A 23,660-nucleotide genomic window follows, 5' to 3' on the forward strand; every position below is an offset into this window, starting at 1 on the left:
GGGCCAGGAGGGGGAGCCTCGGAGCAGGCGGCCTGCCTGGCAGAGAGGCCACAGGATCGCAGGGTTTCTGGTGAATTCTGGACTGAGGGCCTGAGGGGAGGCTGCTGGTGGCAGGTGGCCCAGGACCGGGTGTAACGGGCCCAGGACACAGCGGGGGTCGCTCCTGCCAAGGTTCTGCCCACAGGAGGCCGAGCATCTCCAAACAGGCCGGGCCCAGCCCCTCACCCTGGCCTCACGGCCTAGTGCGGCGCTGTGACTTTGAAGCCCTTCCTGACCCCTGACCTCCCCCCTGAGTTGACCCTGGACCCCCCAGGGCAGCCCCTCTGGGCAGCCTCCCGCCCCGGGGCCGGGACCCAGGTAGGGGCGGGTGCTGGGCAGGGGAAGTTTGGACCCTCCTGCGCTCCGTAGCCTGGCTCTGGGGCAGCTGCTTCCTGGGACCTGAGGGTTCCTGCCCGGCCTGGGCTGGGTGAGGGGCAGCCTCCCTCCACGACAGGTTCCTGGGGATGGGCTGGGGCTGGGGTGGAGGGTGGGAGCCGGGCCAGGGCCTGGTGAGCCCTGGGGGCCACAGGCCTCAGGAGCCTCGGGGGCCTGGGTGGGGGCCCGGCAGGGTGTGCCCTGGAGGCTGAAGGGGCAGCAAGGATGCTGGGCATGAGGGGGAAACGCCCCAGGCGCCATCTGTTTCCAGGGCAGCTTTGCGGACATGGACGTGTTCCAGAAGGTGGAGAAGATCGGAGAGGGCACCTATGGGGTGGTGTACAAGGCCAGGAACAAGGAGACCGGGCAGCTTGTGGCCCTCAAGAAGATCAGGCTGGATTTGTGAGTGCTGGGGTAGCCTCTGAGACCCCCTGGTTTGGAGTGACCCAGCTATCCGTCTGACCCTCATCTCAGAATTTTGTATTCGACTCCTTTTCTGACTGCTGCTCACTCATGTCGTGGGGGCCACATGGGTGCAGCCCTCATTCATCCTCATCTTGACCAGGCTTCGCCCCTGGCCTCTGGGAGTGATAAGTATGTGCCCAGGACAGTCCCATTGCTAGGAGGTGGGCCATCCTTATATAATGTTATATATAAAACCCCCCTCCCCAACCCTCCTCACCCCCCTGGCAGAAGCACCCTGCCCAGCTTCTCACTCCCCTGCTGCACCCTCCTCTCCTCCAGGGAGACCGAGGGGGTCCCAAGCACTGCCATCAGGGAGATCTCCCTGCTCAAAGAGCTTAAGCACCCCAACATTGTCAGGTGAGGCGGGCAGGGGATGGGGCGGTGGGCCTGTCCCAGCCCAACTAGGAGCTGTGTGTTGACTGGTGCTGCCCGGCCAGGCTGCTGGACGTGGTTCATAGCGAGAAGAAGCTTTACCTGGTGTTTGAGTTCCTTAGCCAGGACCTGAAGAAGTACATGGACTCCACCCCGGCCTCTGAGCTCCCCCTGCACCTAGTTAAGGTACTGGGAGAAGGACGGGCTGACCAGCAAAGGCCCCCTCAGTCAGCCCCCACCCCACCTCCACTCTGCCAGCTCCTTCTTTCTCTTGCCCGCTGTTCCAGAGTTACCTCTTCCAGTTGCTGCAGGGGGTGAACTTCTGCCACTCCCATCGGGTCATCCATCGAGACTTGAAGCCCCAGAATCTGCTCATCAATGAGTTGGGGGCCATCAAGCTGGCTGACTTCGGACTGGCTCGAGCCTTTGGGGTGCCCCTGCGCACCTACACCCATGAGGTACCAGGGGACAGAGGGGGAGAGAAGGGATGTCACCTGTGCACCCAGCCACCCTGAATGATGCTGTTTTCTTGCTCCCAGGTGGTAACACTCTGGTATCGTGCCCCCGAGATCCTCTTGGGCTGCAAGTTCTATACCACGGCTGTGGATATCTGGAGCATCGGTTGCATCTTTGCAGAGATGGTAGACAGAGGGATAAACATGGCCACAGGGAGGCCACAGGCAGGGTCCTCCTGGGGTAGGGGGGACGTGGGGGCTCTGATTCTCCTATTAAAAGTAGATTAAGGGATGTTTGGAATTGGGCTAAAGGTCTTTTTCCAGAAAAGATCAGGATTTTTAGCACAGCCCTGGGAGAGACGTCTGGAAGTTGCCTCCCTGGTCTGGCTTCTCAGCTGGTACTGGGTTCTGTATGACAAGGGAATAGACCCCACGCTTTCTCCCCTTCCCCATTCCAGGTGACCCGCAGAGCCCTGTTTCCGGGCGACTCTGAGATTGACCAACTCTTCCGTATCTTTCGGACCCTGGGGACACCCAGCGAGGCCATGTGGCCAGGAGTCACCCAGCTGCCTGACTATAAGGGCAGTTTCCCCAAGTGGACCAGTAAGGGGCTGGAGGAGATCGTGCCCAACCTGGAGCCAGAGGGCCAAGACCTGCTCTTGGTAGGTACAGGTAGGCGGCAGGGAGGCCAAGGCCTCCTCATGCCAGCTGCTGCTCTCGCTAGAAGTGTCTGCTTTGTCACCCAGCCTCTTATGTAACCTGGCTCCTTCTGGGGCAAAACCGGTCTCTTTTCTGACCTCTGTACACAGTTGGCTTATCTCTGTGTGTATTAGTTGCACCTGGAGGCCTCTCCCACAATAAGTCCAATGTTCGTCGTCTTTTTTAAAACTTCTCTCTTCCAGTTAGCTTTGCTTTTATGCTGTGATGGATGTGTGTGCTCAGTCACTCAGTCATGTCCAACTCTCTGTGACCCTACGGACTATAGCCACCAGGCTTCTGTGTCCATGGGATTTTTCAGGCAAAAATGTTGGAGTGGGTTGCCATTTCCTACTCCAGGGGATCTTCCCAATGCAGAGATTGAACTCAGGTCTCTTGTATCTCCTGCATTGGCAGGCAGATTCTTTACCACTGGGAAGCCCTGTACTGTGATATGTGCCCTTTCTCTTGGTTGTCCTGTGTTTTGGTAATTTTTTCTTGCGGACATTATTCAGAGCAGGCTGTCCCCTCCTGCTTCCTCAGTCCCCGCCACAGTCTTCGGTCACCACTCCAGGTGTACCCTCTTGACCCCTTGGGCTGGTGCACGCTGGGATGCCCAGAGGGTCCAGGCATCCATCCTTGCCCCCAAAGCCTCAGAGCACGTTTTTCTCTTGGGTCTGATGTTGGGTCACAGGAAGGCAGGGCAGCAAGTTCATCTTTACGCTGTGTGCCCAGCTTTCCCGAGGGCTGTGTGCGTCTCCCAACCCAGTGCTGGGGGGCAGCATGGACTTCCCACCAAGACTCCTCACCCTCTATCCTGACTGCTTTAAGGTGAGGAGGTCCTTCTACCCCCCAGCTGGGTTTAGGGATTTTTGTTTTTGCCCCACTCTCAAGCATGCTCCCTGGACGTGCTTGGCCCCTCTTCCTAATACTTAGATCTGTCTCAACTAGAAGTGGGGTGGAGCCTAGAAAGCTCTCTAAGGAAGAGGAGAGACTGACTCAGCCTCAGTAGCATGAAGGAGACAGGGGGTGACTCAACAGGGCAGGACTAGACCAAAGTCTTTGTCCCCAGATTCCAGGAGTGTCTGGAACTGGTTCTCCAGCTGGGAGGTAGTGGCTTTGGGCGGTTCTGGGTTTGAAGGCAGCTGCTTTGGGGCTATGGGGCCCTGGCCACACCCGGGGCCCAACCTCTCTCCTCCTCTCTCTGCAGCAACTCCTGCAGTACGACCCCAGCCGGCGGATCTCAGCCAAGGCCGCCCTGGCCCACCCGTACTTCTTGTCCACCGAGACCTCCTCGGCGCCCCACCAGTGTGTGCTGGAGCATTTCTGCCGCTGAGAACCTGCGAGGCCCACCGCCTCAAAGCCTCTCTGCAGCTGCTGCCCCCCGCTGCCTCCCCATTCACTCCCCAAGAAAGGGGACACACCTGGGGAGAGAGCAATTTGGCATCAGCTGTCCGAGGGCTAAGTTTGGGTTAGTCCTGCCAGCAGGCTAGCAAGTTCCTGTGTTGTTTGCTGGGTTTGCCTTTTCAAGATGAGGGCACAGAAGCCCCTTGCCTGAGGAGGTCCATTAGAGGTGGAGTCCCCGGGCATAAGACTGGCAGATGCCAAGGAGAGCAGAAACCCTGCCCGGGCTGCCAGCAAGGGCCTCCTAGCGCCCCTCGGCTGCCCCGCCCTCAGCTGCAGAGCAAGACCCCCAAGGTAGGGGTTCCCCCCCAGCTGGTCTTTTTGGATTTAAAATGTTTTGGGGGAAGAGTTGAGTTCCAGTTAAGAGTCCCACGTTAAAACAGGAGGCAGAGCAAGGAAGAGAGGCCATTTTCCTGATCCCGGGGGGAGGTTGGATGTTCTAAGTAGCTGTCCTGTCACCGCGGATATGCTTACGTTTGTATGCCTCTGGCTTTAAGAAAAGAAAATAAAAGTGATGTATTCCTGAGTTTTCTAGTGTTTCTCTCTGCTCTGGGGGGACGCCGGGGACGTGCAAACAAGGGGGAGGTTGACAGAGGGCTGGAGACTGTTTCTGCCCCGAACTGGGTGGCCCTGAGCTGGTTGTAGGGAGGACCTGATCCTCCGTGACCTGCCCCTGTCAGGTCCTTCCCGGAGTGAAAGGAGCCACTGTCCTCTGAAAGTCCCCGTTCCCAGCAGGGCCAGTTGGGTGTGTCCAGTCCCCACCTAGGAGTGCCATCCCTCCTGCTCACCCCCCATAAATATCGACTCTGTTCTCAAACGTGAACAAGACACCAGGAGAAACCAGCTAAAAGACATAGACTGGCCGGGCAGATGAAAATGTGTACTTCCACTTAACCACATCACTCAACCCCCCTCAAATTGTATGTAATTATTTTATACTGTTAGGTTAATCATGTTTCCATTATGGCTTGCAATTGGAGTTATCCTTTTTTGATCTGCCTATTGATTGTGAAAACTGATAAACATCTTTTACTATTGTAAAAGAAAAAGAATAAAGACACCAGGAGAATTCGTTTATTGGAAGCACGGGGTGAGGGAGGAGCCGGGAAAACAGAGCTGCTGGCTCAGGGGATGGGTCAGGGGTTACCAAAGTTACGGGAGGGAGTCCAACCCCGAGAACGCTTGAGAAACAGAACATCGAGGAGACAAAGGGAAGCCCCACTGCCCCAGGTTAGGCTGCTCCGGGGCCGGGGTGCATGCCTCCTCCCCTCCCCATCCCCACTCACTCCCCGTGACTGCTCGGCCCCCATCAACGCAGGGAGCGCGGGATAGTGGGGGAGATGGAGCGGTAGCAGCGGTACCCCTCTAGCGAGGCTGGGAGGAGCAGCAGGCCGCTCAGGGGGTCCTTCCGGCAGCGCCCCATAGCCTCCTTGTAGCTCAGTCGCTCCTTGGAGATGGGATCTGTCAAGTCCTTCTCGTAATTGGCCTCATCCTGCAGGAGCTGGGCCAGCTCTTCGCTGATCATGCCAGAGAGCACGGCCTGCGCCACGGGGATGCGGCCGGTCCTCTTGGGGTCGATGAGCCCCCCGGTCAGGTGCTGCACCCGCAGGTGCGGGAGCACACTTTCCTGGGGCATCCAGCCCTTCTGGACGGCCTCGCCCACCGACAGCCTCTTCTTGGTCACGGGGTCCTCAATGCCGGTGAAGGCCTTCTGGGCGTTGAGCAGCCTCTGGGTTGAGCCGCTCTCGATCAGCCCCTGCTCCATCGCCTTGTGCACAGAGTAGCGCTCCCGGCTCAGGAGGTCCACGATGCCCCCCGTGGCCGCCTGCGCCTCCAGCAGCTTCTGCCCGGTGATGGGGTCCAGCATGTTCTTGGCCACGGCCGTCTTGATGGTGCACTTGTTGTCCGTAGTCGTGTCGTAGACGCCGGCGATGGGGAAGTTGTCCTCGCCGAGCCCAAGAGAGAAGCTGGGAGAGAAGAGACTGGTGTTCTGGGGGGCCGGGGAGGCGAGCGGGGATTTGGAGATGATGGCACCGATGGAGAGGGAGGGGCAGGGCTTGGTCTCCCCGGCCACGAGCAGGGCAAACTCGCTGATGGGCAGCTGGCCGTCCTTGTAGAGATGGTACTCCTCCTTGGAGATGCGCCGGCTGTGCAGGGCGGCCTCAATAGAGTACTGCTTTCCGCTCTTGCGGTCCAGGAGCACAGACTCCTCCCCCTGGGGGCCCGAGGTGGTGACCTCCTCCCAGTCACACTCGAGATCCTGCAGCTGGAGGTACTGGCTTCGGTCGATGACGCCCCTCTTGTAGGCCTCGTACGGGGACATGTCCTTCCCCGTTTCAGGCTCCAGGATGGAGATCTTGGTAGAGAGGTTGGTCTCCCGCGTCTGGGTCTCCTGGTTGAGCTCCTCCCGGCTCATCTGGGTGTGGAGGTCACGGAGGGTCCGCTCCTTCTCGTAGATCTGGTCCTTCTCGTGGAGGATGGCCGACTCGAGCTGAGAGAGCTCCTGGCCACGCTGGGCTGCCCTCTGCCTCTCGCTCTCCGTTTTCTGGCTGAGCAGCTTGGACTCCTCCTGCAGGCGCAGCACCCGCTGCTGCTTCTGCCTCTCCAGCTCCCACAGCTCCTGCTGCAGCCGCCTGCACTCCTGGCTCGCCCGGTCTCGGGTCTTCTGGAGCTCGGCCTCCTCCCGCGCCCAGGTCCTCCCCAGCGCCTCGGCCCGCTCCACCCGCTCCCGCAGGCGCCTCACCTCCTCCTCCCGGCTCTCCCGGGCCGCGCGCTCCCGGTTGAGCGCCTCCCACACCCGGGCACGCTCTCCCTCCAGCACCGGGTCCTTCTCCACCCTGATCACTTCCTTGTAGATGGTCTTCTCCTGTGGCTTGGTCTTCTGGAGCACGTCGATCTGCACCTGCAGGTTCTTGCACTCCCGATGCACCTCGGTCGCCTGGGTCTTCTCCTGGGCTAGGTCTTGCCGGAGGGCTGCTGTGGACTTCTCCAGGTCCGGGTCCTTCTCCAGCTGGACTACCTCCTCCATGATGATCTTCTCCTGCACCGCTGGAGGCCGCTTCTCCAGCTCCTGGAGCCTCAGGGTCAGCTGCCGGAGCTCCCTCTCCACGGCCAGCTTCTTGTTGCGGTCCTCCTGGAAGTTGAGCCGGCCCTCGTCCTCCCGCACAGTGGCCTGCAGCTGCTGCACCTCCCGCTCCAGCTGCCGCCGCCGGCTGGCCTCCTCATCCAGGCTCCGGCTCAGCCGGCTGTGCTCCTCGTGGAGCTTCGGGTCCTTCTGGGTGACCACCACCTCCTGCACCACCACCCTCTCCTCGGGCCGCCGCCTCTCCAGCAGCAGGTACTTGTTCTGCAGCTCGTGGACCGTGTCCTCAGCCGCCCGCCGCTTCTGAGTGGCCTCCCGCACCTCCTGGCGCAGCCGCTGGGCTTCCTGCTCCAGGACGGGGTCCTTCTCGCGGCGCACCACCTCCTTGTTCACTGTCTTGGTCTCCACCTTGGAGCGCTCGCGCCTCCACTCGTCGCGTTCCCCCTGCAGCCGGATGAGCTGCTCCTGGGCCCGCCCGCTGCCGTTGACCAGCTCGTTGAGCTGGGCCTTCAGGCGGTCGATCTCCCGCAGCAGCGCAGGGCTCCTCTCGTGCCGCACCAGCTCCTGCGTCACCTGCTTGTACTCCACTACGGGCTTCTGCGCCCGCAGCACAGCCAGCTCGGGCAGCAGCCGCTCCACCTCCTGCTCCACGCCGCTCCTCTTGCGGGTGGTCTCCTGCAGCTCGGCTCGGAGCCGCGCGATCTCCCGCTCCGTCTCCGGGTCCACCCGGAAGGTCTCCTGCACGCGCTCCTGCAGGTCCACCCGCGGCTTCTGCTTCTCCACCATGCTGTGCTTTCTGTGCAGCTCCTTCAGCTCCCTGGCCAGCACCTCGTTCTCACTCCTCTGCGCCTCCAGGAGGCTCCTCAGCCTGGACGCCTCCTGGAGGAGGCCAGGGTCCTGTTCTACCTTCTTCACCTCCTTCACGATCACCTTGGGCTCCACGGCGCGGATCGCTGCCTCCAGATCCACGACTCGAGCCTGCAGCTTGGCCACGGCATCCTCCGTCCCCTTCCGCTGGGCCACATCCTCCTGAATCTTCAGCCTCAGGGCCTGGGCCGCCTGGAGCATCTCCAGGTCCTTCTCCACCTTGACCACTTCTTTCACCACGACCGTCTCCTTCACGTTCACCTCCTTCTGCTCAAGGGCCAGCAGTTCCGCCTTTAGGGCCTCCAGCTGGGCCGAGACAGCAGTGTTCTCCTCTTGCAGGAGCTGGAGCTCACCGCTGAGCTGGGCCGCCTGGCTGTCCAGGCCGGGGTCCCTCTCGATCTGGGTGACCTCCTTGGTCAGCAGGTGAGGCTCTGTGGCCTTCCTCTGGCTCTCGAGCTGCATGACCTTCTGGGCCACCGCCTCCAGGTCTGCCTGCAGGCCGGCCCGCTTCTTGCCCTCGTCCTCCACCTGGGACTTCACCCTGGACAGGTTGCTCTCCAGCTGGGGATCCCGGTAGAACTCTACCACTTCCTTCTCCTCCAGTTTCTCCACGGGCTGCTGGGTCTTCAGCTGCAGCAGCTGGCTCCTCTGCTCCTCCAGCTCGCGCTGCACCTGAGCTACCCGCTTCCTCTCCTCCTCCAGCTGGGACCTCAGGGCCTCTGATTCCCTGCCCGCTCGGGCAGGGCTCTCAGACCCCTTCTGGGTGTTAGGGGTCACTTGGATGTCCTCACTGAGCTCTTTCTGCAGAGGAAGAGGGGAGAGTCCTGGGGTAAGGGGAGGAAAGGGATAAGCCCCTGTCCAAAGACTCTGATGCTGGGAAAGATTGAGGGCAGGAGGAGGAGGGGCAACAGAAGATGAGATAGCTGGATGGCATCATCGATTCAATGGACATGAGTTTGAGCCAACTCCAGGAGATGGTGAAGGGCAGAGAAACCTGGCGTGCTGCAGTCCATAGGGTCGCCAAGAGTCCGATATGACTAAGCAACTGAACAACTGAACAACAACACCCCGCCCTCCTGAGATCAGGATCCTTCCCTGCTTTCTGAGACTTCCCAGTAGGTCCTGGGAGGTGGAACTGAAGACCTGAGGTGTTTGGAGGTAGGATTTTAAGAGGCTTCATTAAGGCCCAGTGTGTTAGGAAGTTAGGCAGTGTTCAGGCTGCATTTGCGCTAGAATGTGAAAGTAAGAAGGTCCTCCCTTCCCAACCTTTCCCTGCTCCCCTTCCACCCAGGCTCCCAGAAATGAGCCTGTGCTCCTCTGGGGGATCCTGGGATATACCTCTGGGTGGGAGGTGGCTAGCCAGTCCCTTGGCCAGTCACCGAGAGCCATGGAGAGCTCCCGGGTCCTGGTCTCCCGGGGATGGAGACCTAGGTGGCCTCTTGCTCACTGGGGCTGGGTCCTGAGGCTGAAGACAGTGGGATTTTCTCCTGTCCCCCCCGGGGTGCTGCCCAGTGGCTAAGCTGTGACTGCACTGAGTAACATCTCCTGGTACTACACTCTGAGAAGGAAACTAGCCTGGAAGGGCTGCTGGGGAGGCAGAGAGCCACACCTCCCTCAGGCCACTAAGCCTGTCCCGGGGCTGCAGTGTGAGCAGGTAGGGAAGTACGTCCGGTCGACCACTGGCCCAGGCTGCCTAGGGTGGGGACGGATGGACACCATCCCCATACCTTCTCCAGAATCTTTCTGGCAAATTCCAGCTGGTGCAGTTGCTGCTGGTGGGCAGCTGCCACCTCAGTGTAGGCCTTCGTCAGGTTCTTCTCCTGGAGAGGCCAAAGGAAGAGGGTGGGTCAGCGTCAGCTCCTCCCTCAGAGGCTGCAGAGCTGGCCCCCCGGGAATGAGGAACGCAGAGCCCGGCTCACCTGGGCCTGGATGCTGTCCTGCAGGGGAGCCACTCGGGGTCTCTTGGGGGCCGACCCCCGCTGGGAGGGCTCCAGGGAATCATGGTAGGCGTCTACCTGCAGCTCGTAGTCCTGAGCATGGGGGGGAAGAACACAGACTGGCTGTCAGTAGGGGAAGCTGGGGGAGGGGGAGTAGGGGACTGGCGGAAGGAGGGAGGGGGAGGGGGAGATAAAGAGGGAGGAGCTGAAGGGACTCCTTACCTGGAGGGCCACCTGCAGGTGCTGGGAGAGGCGGGATGCCATGGCCCTGTCCTGCTCACGGCCTTGGATCTCCTGCAGCAGTCTCTGCCAGGGCAGGAGGGAGGGTCAGGGGACCCCCGCTCATCTGGACTCGCCTCCAGGCCAGCGGGCAGCCAGCAACACCCAGGGGCAGCAAGCACTCTGTGGGAAGCTGCCTTCCACCACCCCACCCTCCTGGCCATGACCCACCAGGGCCTCTGCTTGAAATATCTCATCTTCCAACACACACATACTGGTCACACTACTTACTCCCCAGGCCTCAGATTGGGTGTCAGTTCCTTCCAGATCACTTGCCCTGACCCCATGGGTGTCCTTACAAAGGGCTCCCACAGCACTCTGGCTTCTCCACCAATGCACTTATCAGCATCATGGCCTGAGATGCACTGGCCTCCCCCAAAAACTGCAGGCTGCCTGAGGACCAGGCTGTACCCAGCCCCTTGTTCATTACTAGCATGTATGATGTTGGAAAAGACTGAAGCCATGAGGAGAAGGGGTCGACAGAGGATGATTTGGTTGGACAGCATCACTGACTCAATGGACATGAGTTTGAGCAAACTCCAGGAGATAGAGAAGGACAGGGAAGCCTGGCGTGCTGCAGTCCACGGGGTCACAAAGAGTCAGACATGACTTAGTGACTGAACAGCAGCAGCAACAATATAGTAGGAGGCATGAGGAAGAGGATGAAGTAGGAGTTGGTATCTCCAGGAACACAAAGCCCACAGCCCACATTGGGCCAGACAGGGAAAGGCTGGCTGCTTCCGTGGACAAAGCGAAAGTAAAAGTGAAGTCGCTCAGTTGTGTTCGACTCTTCGAGACCCCATGGACTGTAGCCTACCAGGCTCCTCCATCCATGGGATTTTCCAGGCAAGAATACTGGAGTGGGTTGCCATTTCCTTCTGCAGGAGATCTTTTTGACCCAGGGATTGAACCTGGGTCTCCCGCATTTTAGGCAGACGCTTTTCCGTCTGAGCCACCGTGGACAAAGTGTAGCATTTTGGGTCGGGGGGCTGGTGAGCAAGGCCTCTGGGGTCTGAGCTTTGAGGGCATTAAAACACTGGCCACTAGAGGGCGGGCCACACGCGCACGGGCTTCTCTCCCTGTTAGGAAGGCGGCCAGGGGAACTGGGCCTCATCTTGAGGGCTCGGCTCTGGGTAAGGGGCGGGGAGACGGGGCAGCCCATACCACCTGCGCAGCCCCAGGTCCTTACCTTCTGCGCCTGAAGCTTGTAGGCGATCTGGCTGGGCCCGTCGCTGGGCTGCACTTGGTTGTGGGGCAGGCGCTCCAGCCAGGCATTCAGGTTGTCCATGCAGTTCTTGAACTGCTGGTAGGTGAGGCTGGCATCCTGCACCATCTTCTCCCTGCAGGAGGAGGAGCAGAGGTGAGAGTGGCCCTCGGGGGGCAGGCGAGGGGTGCGCACAGGAGGCTGGTGGGTTCCTCCCTCCCTGGGACAAATCAGGGGGTCTGACTGACTCGCCGGGCTGATCCCCTCTAACTCTGGCCCGATGGCTGGAGCTGGGCAATCGGAGTTGGACCGGACACTTTCTGCCAGGCACCACCTGGGAGGCTGATGCTGTTATCATCCCATTTTAGAGGAGAGGAAACTGAGTCTCAGAGAGGTGCGCTCAGCAGTCCAAGGCCCCACAGCTCGTCAGCCGCAGCCACCACGCACTGTGGGGCTGTGCCATGAGCCCCAGTGGCCCGGCCACTCACCGCAGGTCCAACTGGTCCCCCACGGCGTGGTAGCGGTCGGTGAGGGCCTGCACCTGGCGCTGCTGGTAAGGCAGGTCTTTGCAGAACTCATGGAAATTGTTCTGCAACGCGCTGCACATGTGCTCGGCAGCCTTCAGCTGGCGGTGCAGCCCCAGCACACAAGCCTGCTGCTCCAGCAGCTCCCTCCGCCGGCGCTGGGGCAGGAGAGGACACAACGTACCCTTGTGGTTCGGTCGGATGCCAGGCCCAGGCCCACCCTCCACTTGCCCCCTGCTCCTGGGGTCAAGCTGCGCCCCCCTCCTGCCAGGAGGCCACCCGGCCCCTTACCTTCAGGTCGCTGACCCTCTCCTGCAGTGCACCTGGGCCCGCGGGGATGGGGGCCTCCTGCGCCAGGGCGGACTCAAAGCCTCGGATGACCTTGTCCGCATCCCAGGTCTGCCGCTCCAGACCCAGGGCGGCCTTGGCTCTGTCGCAAGAGGAGGTCCAGGGTCGGACACCCCCTTGGCCGCACCCCCGAGGCCTCGCCTAGCGGCCCCCGCCCCCTGGGCACTCACTTCTCCCCGTAGAGGCCGCAGAGAACCTGCACGTCCCTGTACTTGTTCTTGACGCTGTTGAGGACCACGGGCAGGTGCAGGGCAGCGGGCCCTGAGGGCTGCCCTGACAGAAACGCCTCACACTTCTGCTGGGCCGCCTCCTTCTCTGCCCCCAGGCTCTGCAGCCGCTGGGCTGTGCCCTGGTGGGTAGCAGGGGTCTCAGGATCTCTGGTTCTGGGCAGGTGGCTTCCACCCAGCCCCCCACTATGTCAACCTAACTCTGCTCACGGGGCCTCCAGAATGTGGTGTGGACATGCTCGGGCTCGGTTACCAGGTAGATGACCGCAGGCAGGTCAACCTCTCTTACTCTCTTAGCCTCCTCATCTACAAAATGCTTGATGGGAGGATGAAATGAGACCCTGTGAGTCAGAAGCTCTTGCCCTCCTTAGTCTTCACGTCACTGTCCTATTCACAAAACCTTCAGTTCCCTGCCCCCTCCCCCCAGTCAAGCAGCAAAGCCCTAGTTCCATGCAATTGGGGTTATGATTTTGTTGATTCTTTTATCAGTTATTCACCCATCGATTCCATAATCCATTAGTGCTGGTTCCACACCACATATTGCCCACCTTCCAGGCTAACTGGACCCCCAATACCCCTGATGCAGAAGAGGACCTTCAAAACCCAAGGACCAGGGACTTCCCTGGCAGTCTAGTGGTTAAGACACTGCGCTTCCACTGCAGGAGGCATGTGTTCGATCCCTACTCGGGGAACTAAGATCCTGCATGCTGCATTCGGCCAATAAAGAGAAAAAACACCCCCCCCAAAAAAACACCCCCAAACCAAGGACCTATTTGGAGATTGCCTGAGCCCAAGAGATATGCCAGCTTCCCCCCCAGGGCAGTGGTAATCTGGCCCAGCATGGGGAGAGGCATTGTCCAGGCTGTCACCCCACACAGTGCCTCCTTCTGCCACTCCTCCTTCCTCGCTGGGCCCCCCAGGGCCCCATCTGAAACACCTCTCCCACCTCTGGAGCCCTGCCTCCCCTGGTCGGCCCTCTGACCGAGCTGAAATGCTCCAGAACATGGTGGAGTGAAAAAGACCGAGTTGCACAATCATGTGAACAACATGCTTCAAATTTTTAAAAAACTAAATCCAAACAATATATTTGAGTAGAAACCGGTCTGGAAGGATACAACCCAAACTTCTCCCCCCGCCGCCCCCCAGCCCCAGGTGTGGGGAAGGGGTGGCTTTCACCGAGAGCACTTCTGAGTCCTTCTGTGACCATGTTTACATCCCTGCACCCTCTCCAGGGAGGCTCCCCGCCAGCCACCCCGGAGAAAGCACCCGTAAGATGCTGCAAGCCTCCTCGTTACTCTCAGGACACTCCTCTGGCGTGGAGCGAAGGGCCTTTCCTCGGAGTCCTGTCCCTCTAGAACCTTTCTGGGCCTGGTTATACTTTAGTCTCAGGACAACCACGTATTATTGTGCCTGTTTTCAGGGATGAGGAAACCAAGGCCCAGAGAGGTTAAGTGAATTGCCCAAAGTCACAGAGCAGGTCAGGGGAAGAGCCAGGATGGGAAGGAGCTTGAGTGAACCCTGGACTGTGTGATCGCATCTTCCACCTCGGGAGCCTGCGGCTGTCCCACACCTCCCTCCCCAGGGCTGGACCGTTTTTTATCTCAGCTGCCCTGGCTCACCCACCTGGTGTTTCTGGATGCGGCCCTCCAGGTCCTCGAGTGGCGCAGTGCGGCTCAGCGGGGCCCGGGCCCGGGCCAGCAGCTGCTTCTCTATCTGCCCCAGGTCCTCCTCCAGCTGGGTCATCTGTGTCAGGAGCTTCTGGGCCTGTGGGTCGGCTGGGCCTGAGCTGCTTGGAGCTGGGGGAAGAGAGTGCCTCTGAGGGCCAGGACCTGCCTCGTGTCTGCCTGCCTGCCCGCCTGGTGGGCCCCTCCCTGAGTGCCCACAGACAGTCCCGTGTGGGGGAGGGCGGTGGGCAGGGCCTCACTGAGGGAGGAACATCAGGCTTGCCAACTCAGGGAATGGAATCCCCAGATCATAGCCTTTAATTCAGGGTCACTCCCTGCCCATGGCAGCCTCCAGGTGACCAGAGTAGGCATCTACTCCTATTTCAACAACGCCTCCCTCTTTCCCTGGCCAGCCCTTGGTACCCTGCTGGCTGGGCCGTAAGGGCTCCTTGGCACTGGCCTTCAGGCGGCTCTGGACTGTGGTCAGTTTCTGCTTCAGGGCCTGCAACTCCGAGGCGAGCCTGGAACAAGGGGGCAGTCAGAGAAGGACGATCCTCCACGCTCTTCCCCAGCCCTCGCGGTCAGATGTTTAGGCAAAGAGCAAGCAACGGCCTCAAACCGCAGGGCCTGGTCTGGGTGGGTCCACAGCCTGCCTCCCGACCCTCTGGGTCCCCAGATGGACCCACCTGGAGGCCCTGGCCACGGCTTCAGGGTCCGGAGCTGGGATGCAGAAGCAGGCAGCTGGGGCCCGCTTGGGCTCGCCTGCCTGGCCCTGGACCACCCAGGTGTACGGGTCAGTGTTGTCTACCAGTGTATACTGCTCACCCCGCAGCAGCTGCACCTGTTGGGGTGCGGAGGGGCGGGGAGGTGGGGAGGGGCCCATGCAGGCTTAGGGGCCAGGCAGGAGAAGGGATCGAGGCCCAGTAGAGGCCAGTAGGGTAGAGGCTAGGGACGGGGCCAGGGAGGGACCAGAAGTGCCGGGGTCAGGATAGGGACCAGCCAGGTGCTGGACAGGGCTTGGAGCGGGTGGTGCTGGGGCAGGGGTGGAACAGGGGTGGGGCGGGCATTGGCAGGAGTGGGTAGGAGGGGGCAGGAGAGGGACTAGGGGTGGCAGGGGTGGGGTGGGTGGGGCCCTGGGTGGGGCCCGGAGGAGCTGGGTGGGTGGAGACTGTACTTCTCCTGAGTCCCAGTCACAGATGCTGTCCACGCGCAGGGGCTGCGGAGGCAGGTTCCTTCTCTGGGGCAGAGGGGCCACCCCCTGGCTCTGCAGCTGCAGGTCCTTGACGGTCTTTTCGGCCACGGTCAGCTGCTTTTCCTCTGCCTGCAGTGACCCAGGCAATGGGGGCTCAGGCCAATCCCACCTGTGCTCTCCAGGAGGGCCAGGAAGGGGTCCTGGCCGTCATGAAGACAGGGTCTCTTAGTCAGCAACATAAAACGAGCCCCTCCCTGGGCACCCAGGATCTTAGAGTCTGCTGGTTGGGGTGGGGTAGGGGGCTGCCCAGCAACCAAGCCCCAGGCCTCCAGAGTGGGAGCTGGAGGGCTGTTGGAGCTCCTCTGGGCAGTCCTTGTCACATTGTGCGTGCGTGTGTGCCAAGTCACTTCAGTCGTGTCCGACTCTGCGACCCCATGGACTGTAGCCTGCCACACTCATCTGTCCATGGGATTCTCCAGGCAAGAATACTGGAGTAGGCTGCCATGCCGTCCTCCAAGGGATCATCCCCACCCAGGGATCGAACCCACGTCTCTTATGTCTCCTGCACTGGCAAGCAGGAGGGCTTCCCTTGTGGCTCAGCTGGTAAAGAATCTGCCCGCAATGTGGGAGACCTGGGTTCCATCCCTGGTTTGGGAAGATCCCCTGGAGAAAGGAAAGGCTACCCACTCCACTATCCTGGCCTGGAGAATTCCATGGACTGTATAGTCCATAGGGTTACAAGGAGTCAGACACGACTGAGCGACTTTCACTTTCTTTACCACTAGTGCCACCTGGGAAGCCCTGTCACATTACAGGCGAGGAAACTGAGGTCCAGAGGTGGGAAGGGCTTGCAGCTGACAGACCAGGCTCCCCCGGCTGGAGTGAACCCCCTCCTCCAGCCCTCAGGGAGGGCAGGGGATCCAGGCAGGACTAAGCACCCTGGAGGCGTGAGGCCCAGACACTCAGGCAGGCTCGGTTCCCAGGAGCGGATACAGGGAGGGGTCGGGGGGCCATCTCACCTCCAGCTGCCGCAGCATCTCTGTTAGGGTGCCAGGTGGGCCCCCTGGGGCAGGGCTGTACTGGCTGTCCAGGCTGGAGTTGAGCTTTGTCAGGGTCTGGCTGACAGAGTCGGCCTCTTCCTGGAACTGAGGTCGGTGGGTGGTCAGGGGTGGAGCTGGGGCACCTACTGCCTGCCACCCTGAAAACCAGCTAAACCCAAACCAACTGAACCCAAAGTGCCACTTGCCATCGGCCTTTCTACCCTAGCAGTGGGACCTTATAACTGAAGTGCTTGGCAAATCAGGCTTTTTGGGGTCACTGAACTTAATTTCTTTTAGTGTCATAAAATACATTGTTTTTTGTCCTTCCTGCACAGATGAAGGGCGGTGCCCCTCCTGGAGGACTCACTCCAGCACCTGGAGTCCTGGCTGGAATCCAGGGGTGGGTGCCCAGGGCATCTCTGAGCAGAAGCACATCTCTCAGCATGCGCTTTAAAGAGACAGCCCACAGTTGGGTGATACTATGGAATTCTGGTCAGTGGATGTGCTAACGTGTAGTGGATACATAGGAAAATGCCCTTAAAAAAAAAAGAAAAAGGGAAAACTTTTGGCTTCTTTATTTTCTCAAAGTATATAAACTATTTTAGTTGGAAACTACCAAAAAAAAAGTCCCTATTGGACATTCCCTGGGGGTCCAGTGCTTAGGTCTCAGCACTTTCACTGCCATGGACCTGGGTTCAATCCCTGTTGGGGGAACTATGATCTCACAAACTGCATGGTACAGCCAAAAAAAAAAAGTCCCCATTGTGGACATATATTTTTTATTTTTTTGTTTAAAAAAAAACCCCATTGTCTGTTATTTTTATAGATAGGATTGTTGTCTATTATAGTCTATTATAATCAATGTTTCTCAACCCTTGTTTCATTATTGTACCTTCTAAGGAGCTTTTAAAAAAAATTTTTTTTTTAAATTAATTTACTTATTTGGCTGCGCCGGGTCTTAGTTGCTCGTGTGGGATCTTTAGTTGTGGCGTTAGAACTCTTAGTTGCATGAGACCTAGTTCCCTGATCAGGAAGTGAACCCCGAGCCCCCTGCATTGGGAGTGCAGAGTCTTAACCACTGGGCCACCAGAGACGTACCTGTAAGCAGCTTTTTCCTTTTTTAGTCCTTACTTTCCCCATCATTGACATGAAACTTTAATATCAGATGTGCTGTATATCATTTACATATGCATATCTGTGATTTATGTGATCTTTTTATGAAAAAAAAAAGCCTTTTTTTTCACTTTCAAGAACCAACATTCACCACCCCAGGAGTGACATCACCCTGTCGAGAATTCATGGGTGACATTATTTTCCCCTGGGACTCAGTCACAACGATGCAGCTCTGCCATTTTTATGAGGTGCCTTGGCCCCTGAGATGCGCATCATGCCCCCTGCCCGGCCCTGCCCCAGCTCACCCGGCGGTAGTCCTCCACGTGCTGCAGCTGGCTCTCCTGGCAGATGCAAAGGTTCAGGAAGTTCTGCCACTCCAACTTCAGGGCCTCCTGGTGGGCCTGGGGGCAGCAGTTTGGAGCCTTCGGACCGTGCCTGATCTGGTCTGTCCACCTGCCCACCCACTCGGCTGGCCCTGCCCACTGTCCCCGCTGGCCCGGGCCCGGTCTCCCCAGCCTCCTGGGGAAGCTCCCTGACCGAGGGTCCCCAAGGCAGCAGGGAGTGTCCAGCCCTCGCACCTGGATGGGCCCCACGGCCGGATGCCCGAGCTCCACCATGCGCTCCCCGTCGTCCTCCAACTGGTTCACGCACTGCTCCTGGCTCAGCAGCTCGTGCTGCTTGAAGTGCTGGGAGAGGATCGAGGCGGGGGCACTGGAGGTGAGGACCAGGCCGTCCTTGTCCCCGCACCCCGCCCCCACCTGCCCCCGCTGACCTCATATTCCCTCCGCATGCCCGCAGGGTCGGCCAGGTGGTCGCTCCAGTCTTGCTGGAGGATGCGTTGCTGCTGCTGGGCCAGGGCGCTCAGCTGCCGCGTGCAGCCCTGCAGATGCGTGTACAGGCTCCCCAGGCTCTGCCCTCGCCAAGAGGCCGCCTTCTGTACTCGCATGCGGGGAGAGAGGCACTGTTAGGCTGCGCCCAGGAAGGCTGGCCTCATCAAGGGTGCAGGCAGCCCACCCAGCCCGCTGAACTGGCCCTGCCCTGGGGCTCACCAGGAGGTCCCGGTACTGGCTCCGGATGGTGGCTGCGTCCTGCCTCGACCAAGGTGGAGAGAACGCAGGCCCAGTGAGAGATGAGGTGCAGGGGAGAACGCACCCCACACCCCTGGGCTGCCACTGCCCCTCCTCCATCCCCAGCCCCCGAAGACCAGCCAGACCTCGCTCAGGCTCTGATGGGAGAAAGGGAACCAGGGCTGGGGCCAAACAGGGGCGTGTGTCCGATGGCTCACTCACCAGCCCTACGAGGGTCCGCAGCTGCTGCCCGTAGGCCTCGATCTCCTTCTGCAGGATGTTGTGCTCGGCGACCTGCTGTTCCAGCTCTGCCATGCCCGGCCCGTACTGGCCCTCGCAGACCTGCTTCTGCAGAAAAGCTGGCCGCTCAGCTCTGCCTCGGGGCCTGGGGTGGGGAACCCCACACCCACCCTCCCTCTCCACCCAGCATCCCCATCAGCAGGGGATGGAGCTAGTCATTTGGGCAGAGGGTGGACAGGCCAGGCACTGCCCGGATGAATGGCTGCAGGTCACCTTGGGGCACGTGCTAAGTCGCTTCAGTTGTGTCTGACTCTGTGTGACCCCAGGGACTATAGCCCGCCAGGCTCCTCTGTCCATGGCATTCTCCAAGCAAGAATACTGGAGTGGGTTGCCATTTCCTTCTCCAGGGGATCTTCCCAACCCAGGGATTGAACCTGCATTTCTTATGTGTCCTGCATTGGCAGGTGGGTTCTTTACCATTAGCACCACTTGAGACACCCTGGGGAACATGCTAGTCTCCAGTGGCCCTGGCTGAGGCCTCAAGGTCACATGACTGTGGATCCTGAATCCCACTGGTCCCCAAGTCTCAAGGCTCAGCTCTGAAAATCTCCCCACTCTGCCCTGCCTCCTGCCTGGACACCTCCAGCGTGTCTCCTGAGCCTGCACACACCCTGCCCTGTCCATGCCCTCCCCTGTCCCTTCATTGTCATCACGGCATCCCTTCTGTCATGACAGCAAAGCACAATTCCTCACCTGATGTTCCGGGGGCCCTTGACCTGGTTCTGCCTCCCTGCCGAGAAAACCCCTTTTTCCATCGCACCCCAGGCTTCCTCCAGGCAGGAGCCTCTGTTCCTTTTTTCTGAAATATCCTTTCCTCACCACTTCACCCCATCCCAACCGAGCTCTCCCACCTGCAGGAAGCCCTCCGTGATTGCATGGTCTCCTCTATCTCCTCCCTTTTCAGAGACCTAGCCCCGACCCAGGTCAAGCATGCATCAACCCCTGATGAAACGCAGCCCTGTGTCGCCCTCTGATGGCTGCTGGGTGACCCCTGACCTGCTTCTGCTCCAGCACCCTCGCCCAGTCGACCCTGGGCCCCACGTCGGGCGGCAGCACCATCTTCTCGTACAGGGCACGATACTCAGCGCACTCCTGGGTCACCCGCTCGTGCAGCTGCTTGATGCTGCCAAGGAAGTGGCCAGCAGGTCGGAACCAGGGCTGGGGCTCCCCCAGGACTCCCAGCGCCTCCATCCTGGACCCCCAGCTCCTGCCGCTGCCACCCCTGCCCCACACTCACTCCTTCTCGATCTCCTCGGCCTGCGGGTGCTTGAGCCGCTGGGCCTTGTCCACATCCAGGAAGAGGTCCTTCAGCAGCACCTCGGCCTCCTTCAGGCTGCGGCCCACCTCCTGCCGGTGCTGCAGGGCCTGGCGCTGCTCGCTGTGCTGCCGGTCCTGAGGCAGGGAAGGCATCCTTGCTGCCCGAGCCCCTCTGCCATCCAAGGGACCCCGGCCAACCTTGGTGCCCACAGGGGAAGAGGGCAAGGTGCGGGCACTGGTGAGGTGAACTTAGGGACACAGGGGAGGCCCTATGACCTCCCTGCAGGAAGCACTCAGGAGGGCTTCCTGCAGGTGGGAGGGCTTTTGGGGATGGGGTGAAGTGGTGAGGAGAGGACATTCCAGAAAAAAGGAACGGATGCTCCTGCCTAGAGGAAGCCTGGGGTGCAATGGAAAATGGGTTTTTTCTGAGCAGGTAGTGCAAAATCGGGTCAAGGGCACCCTGAACATCAGGTGAAGAGCTGTGCTTTGACATCACTACAGAAGGGGTGCTGTGATGACAATGAAGGGACAGGGGAGGGCGTGGCGTTGGGAGCCCACCAGAGAAGGCATGCCAACCTCTCACTCCCATTGTGTTTGGGGATTGACCAGGGAAGGACAGGATCGTCTGTGTATCTTTACCAAGGCGACTGGGCACCTCTGGGACCACCAGGCATGGCAACGAGTCTCCCATGCCTCCGTGCCCTGCCATCTGCCCCCAGCTTCACCTGCTGCAGCTTCTTCTGGGTCTCCAGGATGTTCCTCTCCACCTGGTCGGCATTGGCCTGCATGCGGGAGATCAGCAGGGCCAGCTCCTGAGTGGCAGCTCTGATGGGGGGTGGAGACAGAGGCAACACAGTTGGCAAAGTTCCCTGTTTCCGTTGGGCAGAGGTCTGCCCACCCGGGTGGGGTCCCCTGCCTGCACCCGCCCCGTCCTGCCCTATAGCCAAGCTCACTGCCCTGGGGGGGGGGTGGAGTCAAGACCAGGGGAGGCCTGGCCTCTTGGTAGGAATCTCTATGAGATACACAGTCCTGGGCAGGGGAGCGCTGCCTTCAGTGAGGGTTCAGAAAACGAGGGCCCTGGGTGTGGGTGGCACCGTGGAGCCGCCGTCTTCCCATCCAGGAAGTGCCTCTGCTGCTTCTTCAGGCTGGAGGGCAGACAGCCCACGCGTGAATCACTGGCTCAGCCCCTCACACCTGAGATGGGACAGCTGGATTCTGGGGAGGGGTGAGTGAGCTGGCTGGGGGCAGGGGAGTAGCAGCAAGTGCCCCAGCTCAGCTTCCTCCCACCCCAGGCCTGTCTCCCCACCACTGCGCCAGGCTTTGCAATGCCCGGAGTTCCCAGTGGGGGAGGTGGGCCACGAGATTTCCAGGGAACCCCAACACTTTCCAGATTCGGGGGTTCAGAGCCCAAGCTGGGACCTGACTTGCTCCAGGGGGTACAGCCAGGAGGAGCAGGGTATGAGCCTGAACCGGGGTCCTTTCCCAGGGCCGTTTCCCAGCCTCTACAGGGCGCCAGCTGTGGGCTCCAGCTCACTCTCTGGGGCCCAGAGGGTCGAGCAGATCTAATAAGAGCGTAGTCTAAGCCTCAGGAGCACAGCACCCTGTGAGGTCACAGCCCCCGGGGAGGGATGGCAACCCGGGCTGGGCCTTGAACCAGGGGTCCAAAGAGAAGCCCCCTCCAAGCAGAAGGGCCATGCCACAAAGAGACATCCTGAAGGAACTCTGACTGACAGCCTGGTTTTTATCTTCCTCTATCACTGCAGCTGTATGGTCTTGGGCAAGTTACTTAACCTCTCTGGGCCTGAGGCTCCTCACCTATACGTCAAGGCTCTAGTAATATCCACCTCCTCACCTTGTTATTGTGTGAAGAAAACTAGTGTCCTGGGCAGAGTCAGCACCCGGTAAGTGTTAGTTTTTACTCCTCTAAAGGGATTTGAAGGCTGGGACCTGTCGATTCTGTTTACGATGGCATCCCCAGAGCCTAGAGTAGTCCCGGCACACAGTAGGTGCTCCATAAATAGGCACACAGTAGGTACTCCATAAATACGTGGTGAACAAACGGACTGCACGGGAGGGGACTGATGTGCCCTCCTGGGGCGGCTACCGCCAGAGGACAGGGCCGAGTGGAAGGAGATGACCGGGAGCCGCCCTGGAGATGGGAGCTCCAGGTCTGGAATCCTGAGAGGGCTGCTCCCGCCGGGAGGAGCCCACTCCGCCCTGGGCAGGGCCCTGAGCCCCAGGGGGAACATGTCACTCCAGTGAGAGTCTTAACCACCGTCTTTCCTGTCCGCCCAGAAGCCCAGCCTCCATGTCCTTGCCCTGATCCCTATCGGGTGCTGGGCCTTTCATCTCGGCCCCCACCTCCACAGCCAGGACCCCAGGCGAGCTGCCACCTCCACCCAGCAGAGGGGGCTGATGGCAAGTGAAGAAGGCTGACCGAGTCTGTCTGCAGAGTGTGGGACTCTGGGGGGCCAGGCTGGGGCCCCCGCAGAGAGCTGGGTGAACTGAGGAAGGCTCTGAGACATCCCAGGTCCGTGGGCCGATCCCACTTCCCCGCAGCACCTCTCCGCACACCCACCCAGTGAAGGAATCATCTCAACTCCGTAACAAAGCTCTCAAGGCCCAAGGTGCCAGCCGGTGGGGAAAGCGGCAGCCTGGACCTGGAGCAGCACAGCCCCGCCTCCCTGCTTCTGGGCACTCCGCCGCCCACCCCTAGGCTTCTCTGGCCTCTGTTCTTCTGCCCACCCTGTGCCCAGGTCCCACGGGTCATCCTGGCGCAAGTGGAGCCTAGAGGGCAGACCCATGGACTGAGAGCCTTGCCCTCCAGCCTCCTCACCTCCCAGCAGAGGAGGAAAGCGAGGCCCCTGTCCAGCATGTCTGCAGAGCCCTCAGGCTGCACCCCCCAGAACGTGGGGAGCTCCAGACCATGCCTGGGCCCCTGCCAGGGCTGGAGCTGGGCCGGGGCCAGCAAGAGAGTCCACCCCCAGGCTCTTTAGCCCCAGGACACCAAATGCCAGAGCTGGGCTGGTCCCCGGCTCTGGCGGGCTGCCGCCAGGTGGCTGGAACCCCTGGGTCTGGAGCCATCCTGGCCCCGGCCCCCACCCCTGGCTGTGCTCACCTGCTGTGCTTGTTGGGGGACCCCTTGGGGGAGCCTTTGGCTGGGGAGCCCTTGGGGGACCCCTTCCCCTGGGAGCTTTTGCTCAGCCCCTTGAACATGGTCCTGAAGGCAGGTGCGGGCTCGGGCTGGGCTTGGCTGGCGAGGGCGGGCGGGCAGCGGGCGGCGGGCAGCGGGCAGTGGGCGTGCGTCCTTGCTGGCTGCTCAGCTGGGCTCTGGCAAGGTGGGGCGGCCAGGCACCGTGCGGGCAGTTTCTGGGCGGGCCCTCCCCGCAGGTGAGGTGGTGAGGAGGCCGGGGCTGCGCGCATACACCCCCACTCCTCACACCACACTCTCCCTGCTCCTGCACAACCAGTTTGGGAGGAAAGGGTACAGCCCAGAGGGCGGGGCGCCCGTGCCTGCCTGAGTCTCTGAGAAGGTTTGGACTTGTTACACCCAACGCCCAGAGCCAGAGGGAGCCAGCAGTGATCACGCCCAGACAGGGAAATAGCCTGGCCCAGGGGAGACAGGGCTCCAGACAGACGGACGCGCGTGTGCACACGCAGGCTCAGAGATCGAGGCCCGGCCTTAGAGCTCGGGGTTAATAAACACCTCTAGCCAACACCCTGCTATCAGGCACACCTCTTCACCCAGGACTC

The 23,660-nt window shown here is 60.4% G+C and overlaps 2 protein-coding genes across 12 annotated transcripts; one reads left to right on the plus strand and one right to left on the minus strand.

Annotated features, from left to right (window-relative positions):
- The first annotated feature begins 20 nt into the window (after positions 1 to 20).
- Positions 21 to 4,332, plus strand: CDK3 (cyclin dependent kinase 3). Of its 10 annotated transcripts, none has more exons than XM_081575406.1 (8): positions 21 to 357; positions 686 to 816; positions 1,159 to 1,236; positions 1,317 to 1,437; positions 1,539 to 1,709; positions 1,791 to 1,892; positions 2,165 to 2,368; positions 3,613 to 4,332. In XM_081575406.1, exons 2-8 carry the CDS (start codon positions 701 to 703, stop codon positions 3,736 to 3,738), a joined length of 918 nt encoding a protein of 305 aa, XP_081431532.1. In that variant the 5' UTR covers positions 21 to 357; positions 686 to 700; the 3' UTR covers positions 3,739 to 4,332. The 10 variants fall into 10 exon arrangements, with proteins under 10 accessions (XP_081431532.1, XP_081431531.1, XP_081431533.1 ...); XM_081575405.1 differs by having other exon boundaries at positions 21 to 70; XM_081575407.1 differs by having other exon boundaries at positions 21 to 70; positions 1,554 to 1,709.
- Positions 4,333 to 4,866: 534 nt separating this feature from the next.
- EVPL (envoplakin) lies at positions 4,867 to 23,136 on the minus strand. 2 transcript variants are annotated; one of them, XM_081575349.1, is made up of 22 exons: positions 23,026 to 23,136; positions 20,633 to 20,732; positions 19,888 to 20,042; positions 19,647 to 19,773; positions 18,573 to 18,698; positions 18,333 to 18,371; positions 18,056 to 18,217; positions 17,862 to 17,969; positions 17,589 to 17,684; positions 16,150 to 16,275; positions 15,113 to 15,259; positions 14,625 to 14,779; positions 14,362 to 14,459; positions 13,898 to 14,070; positions 12,218 to 12,396; positions 11,991 to 12,129; positions 11,664 to 11,857; positions 11,161 to 11,311; positions 9,915 to 9,998; positions 9,675 to 9,785; positions 9,483 to 9,575; positions 4,867 to 8,556 (listed from the first exon to the last, which is right to left on the minus strand). In XM_081575349.1, the coding sequence occupies exons 1-22, from the start codon at positions 23,121 to 23,123 to the stop codon at positions 5,116 to 5,118; spliced, it is 6,102 nt and encodes a 2,033-aa protein (XP_081431475.1). In that variant the 5' UTR covers positions 23,124 to 23,136; the 3' UTR covers positions 4,867 to 5,115. The 2 variants fall into 2 exon arrangements, with proteins under 2 accessions (XP_081431475.1, XP_081431474.1); XM_081575348.1 differs by having other exon boundaries at positions 13,898 to 14,107; positions 14,330 to 14,459.
- Positions 23,137 to 23,660: the final 524 nt, after the last annotated feature.

Source organism: Giraffa tippelskirchi, chromosome 3 (genome assembly GCF_054371585.1).
Source record: "Giraffa tippelskirchi isolate mGirTip1 chromosome 3, T2T-mGirTip1v1.2.pri, whole genome shotgun sequence".
Classification (NCBI taxonomy): domain Eukaryota; kingdom Metazoa; phylum Chordata; class Mammalia; order Artiodactyla; family Giraffidae; genus Giraffa; species Giraffa tippelskirchi.

What these genes read in the sequence shown, in the direction of transcription:
- CDK3 (XM_081575403.1), top strand. Translation starts at nt 944, where the DNA reads ATGGGTGCAGCCCTCATTCATCCTCATCTTGACCAGGCTTCGCCCCTG. An exon ending in AAGCACCCCAACATTGTCAG is followed by an intron (nt 1,237 to 1,316) that starts GTGAGGCGGGCA and finishes CTGCCCGGCCAG; the next exon opens with GCTGCTGGACGTGGTTCATA. An exon ending in GTTGCATCTTTGCAGAGATG is followed by an intron (nt 1,893 to 2,164) that starts GTAGACAGAGGG and finishes TCCCCATTCCAG; the next exon opens with GTGACCCGCAGAGCCCTGTT.
- EVPL (XM_081575348.1), bottom strand. Translation starts at nt 23,123, where the DNA reads ATGTTCAAGGGGCTGAGCAAAAGCTCCCAGGGGAAGGGGTCCCCCAAG. An exon ending in ACCTGCAGGTGGCCCTCCAG is followed by an intron (nt 9,786 to 9,914) that starts GTAAGGAGTCCC and finishes CCCCATGCTCAG; the next exon opens with GACTACGAGCTGCAGGTAGA. An exon ending in AGGACAGCATCCAGGCCCAG is followed by an intron (nt 9,576 to 9,674) that starts GTGAGCCGGGCT and finishes TGGCCTCTCCAG; the next exon opens with GAGAAGAACCTGACGAAGGC.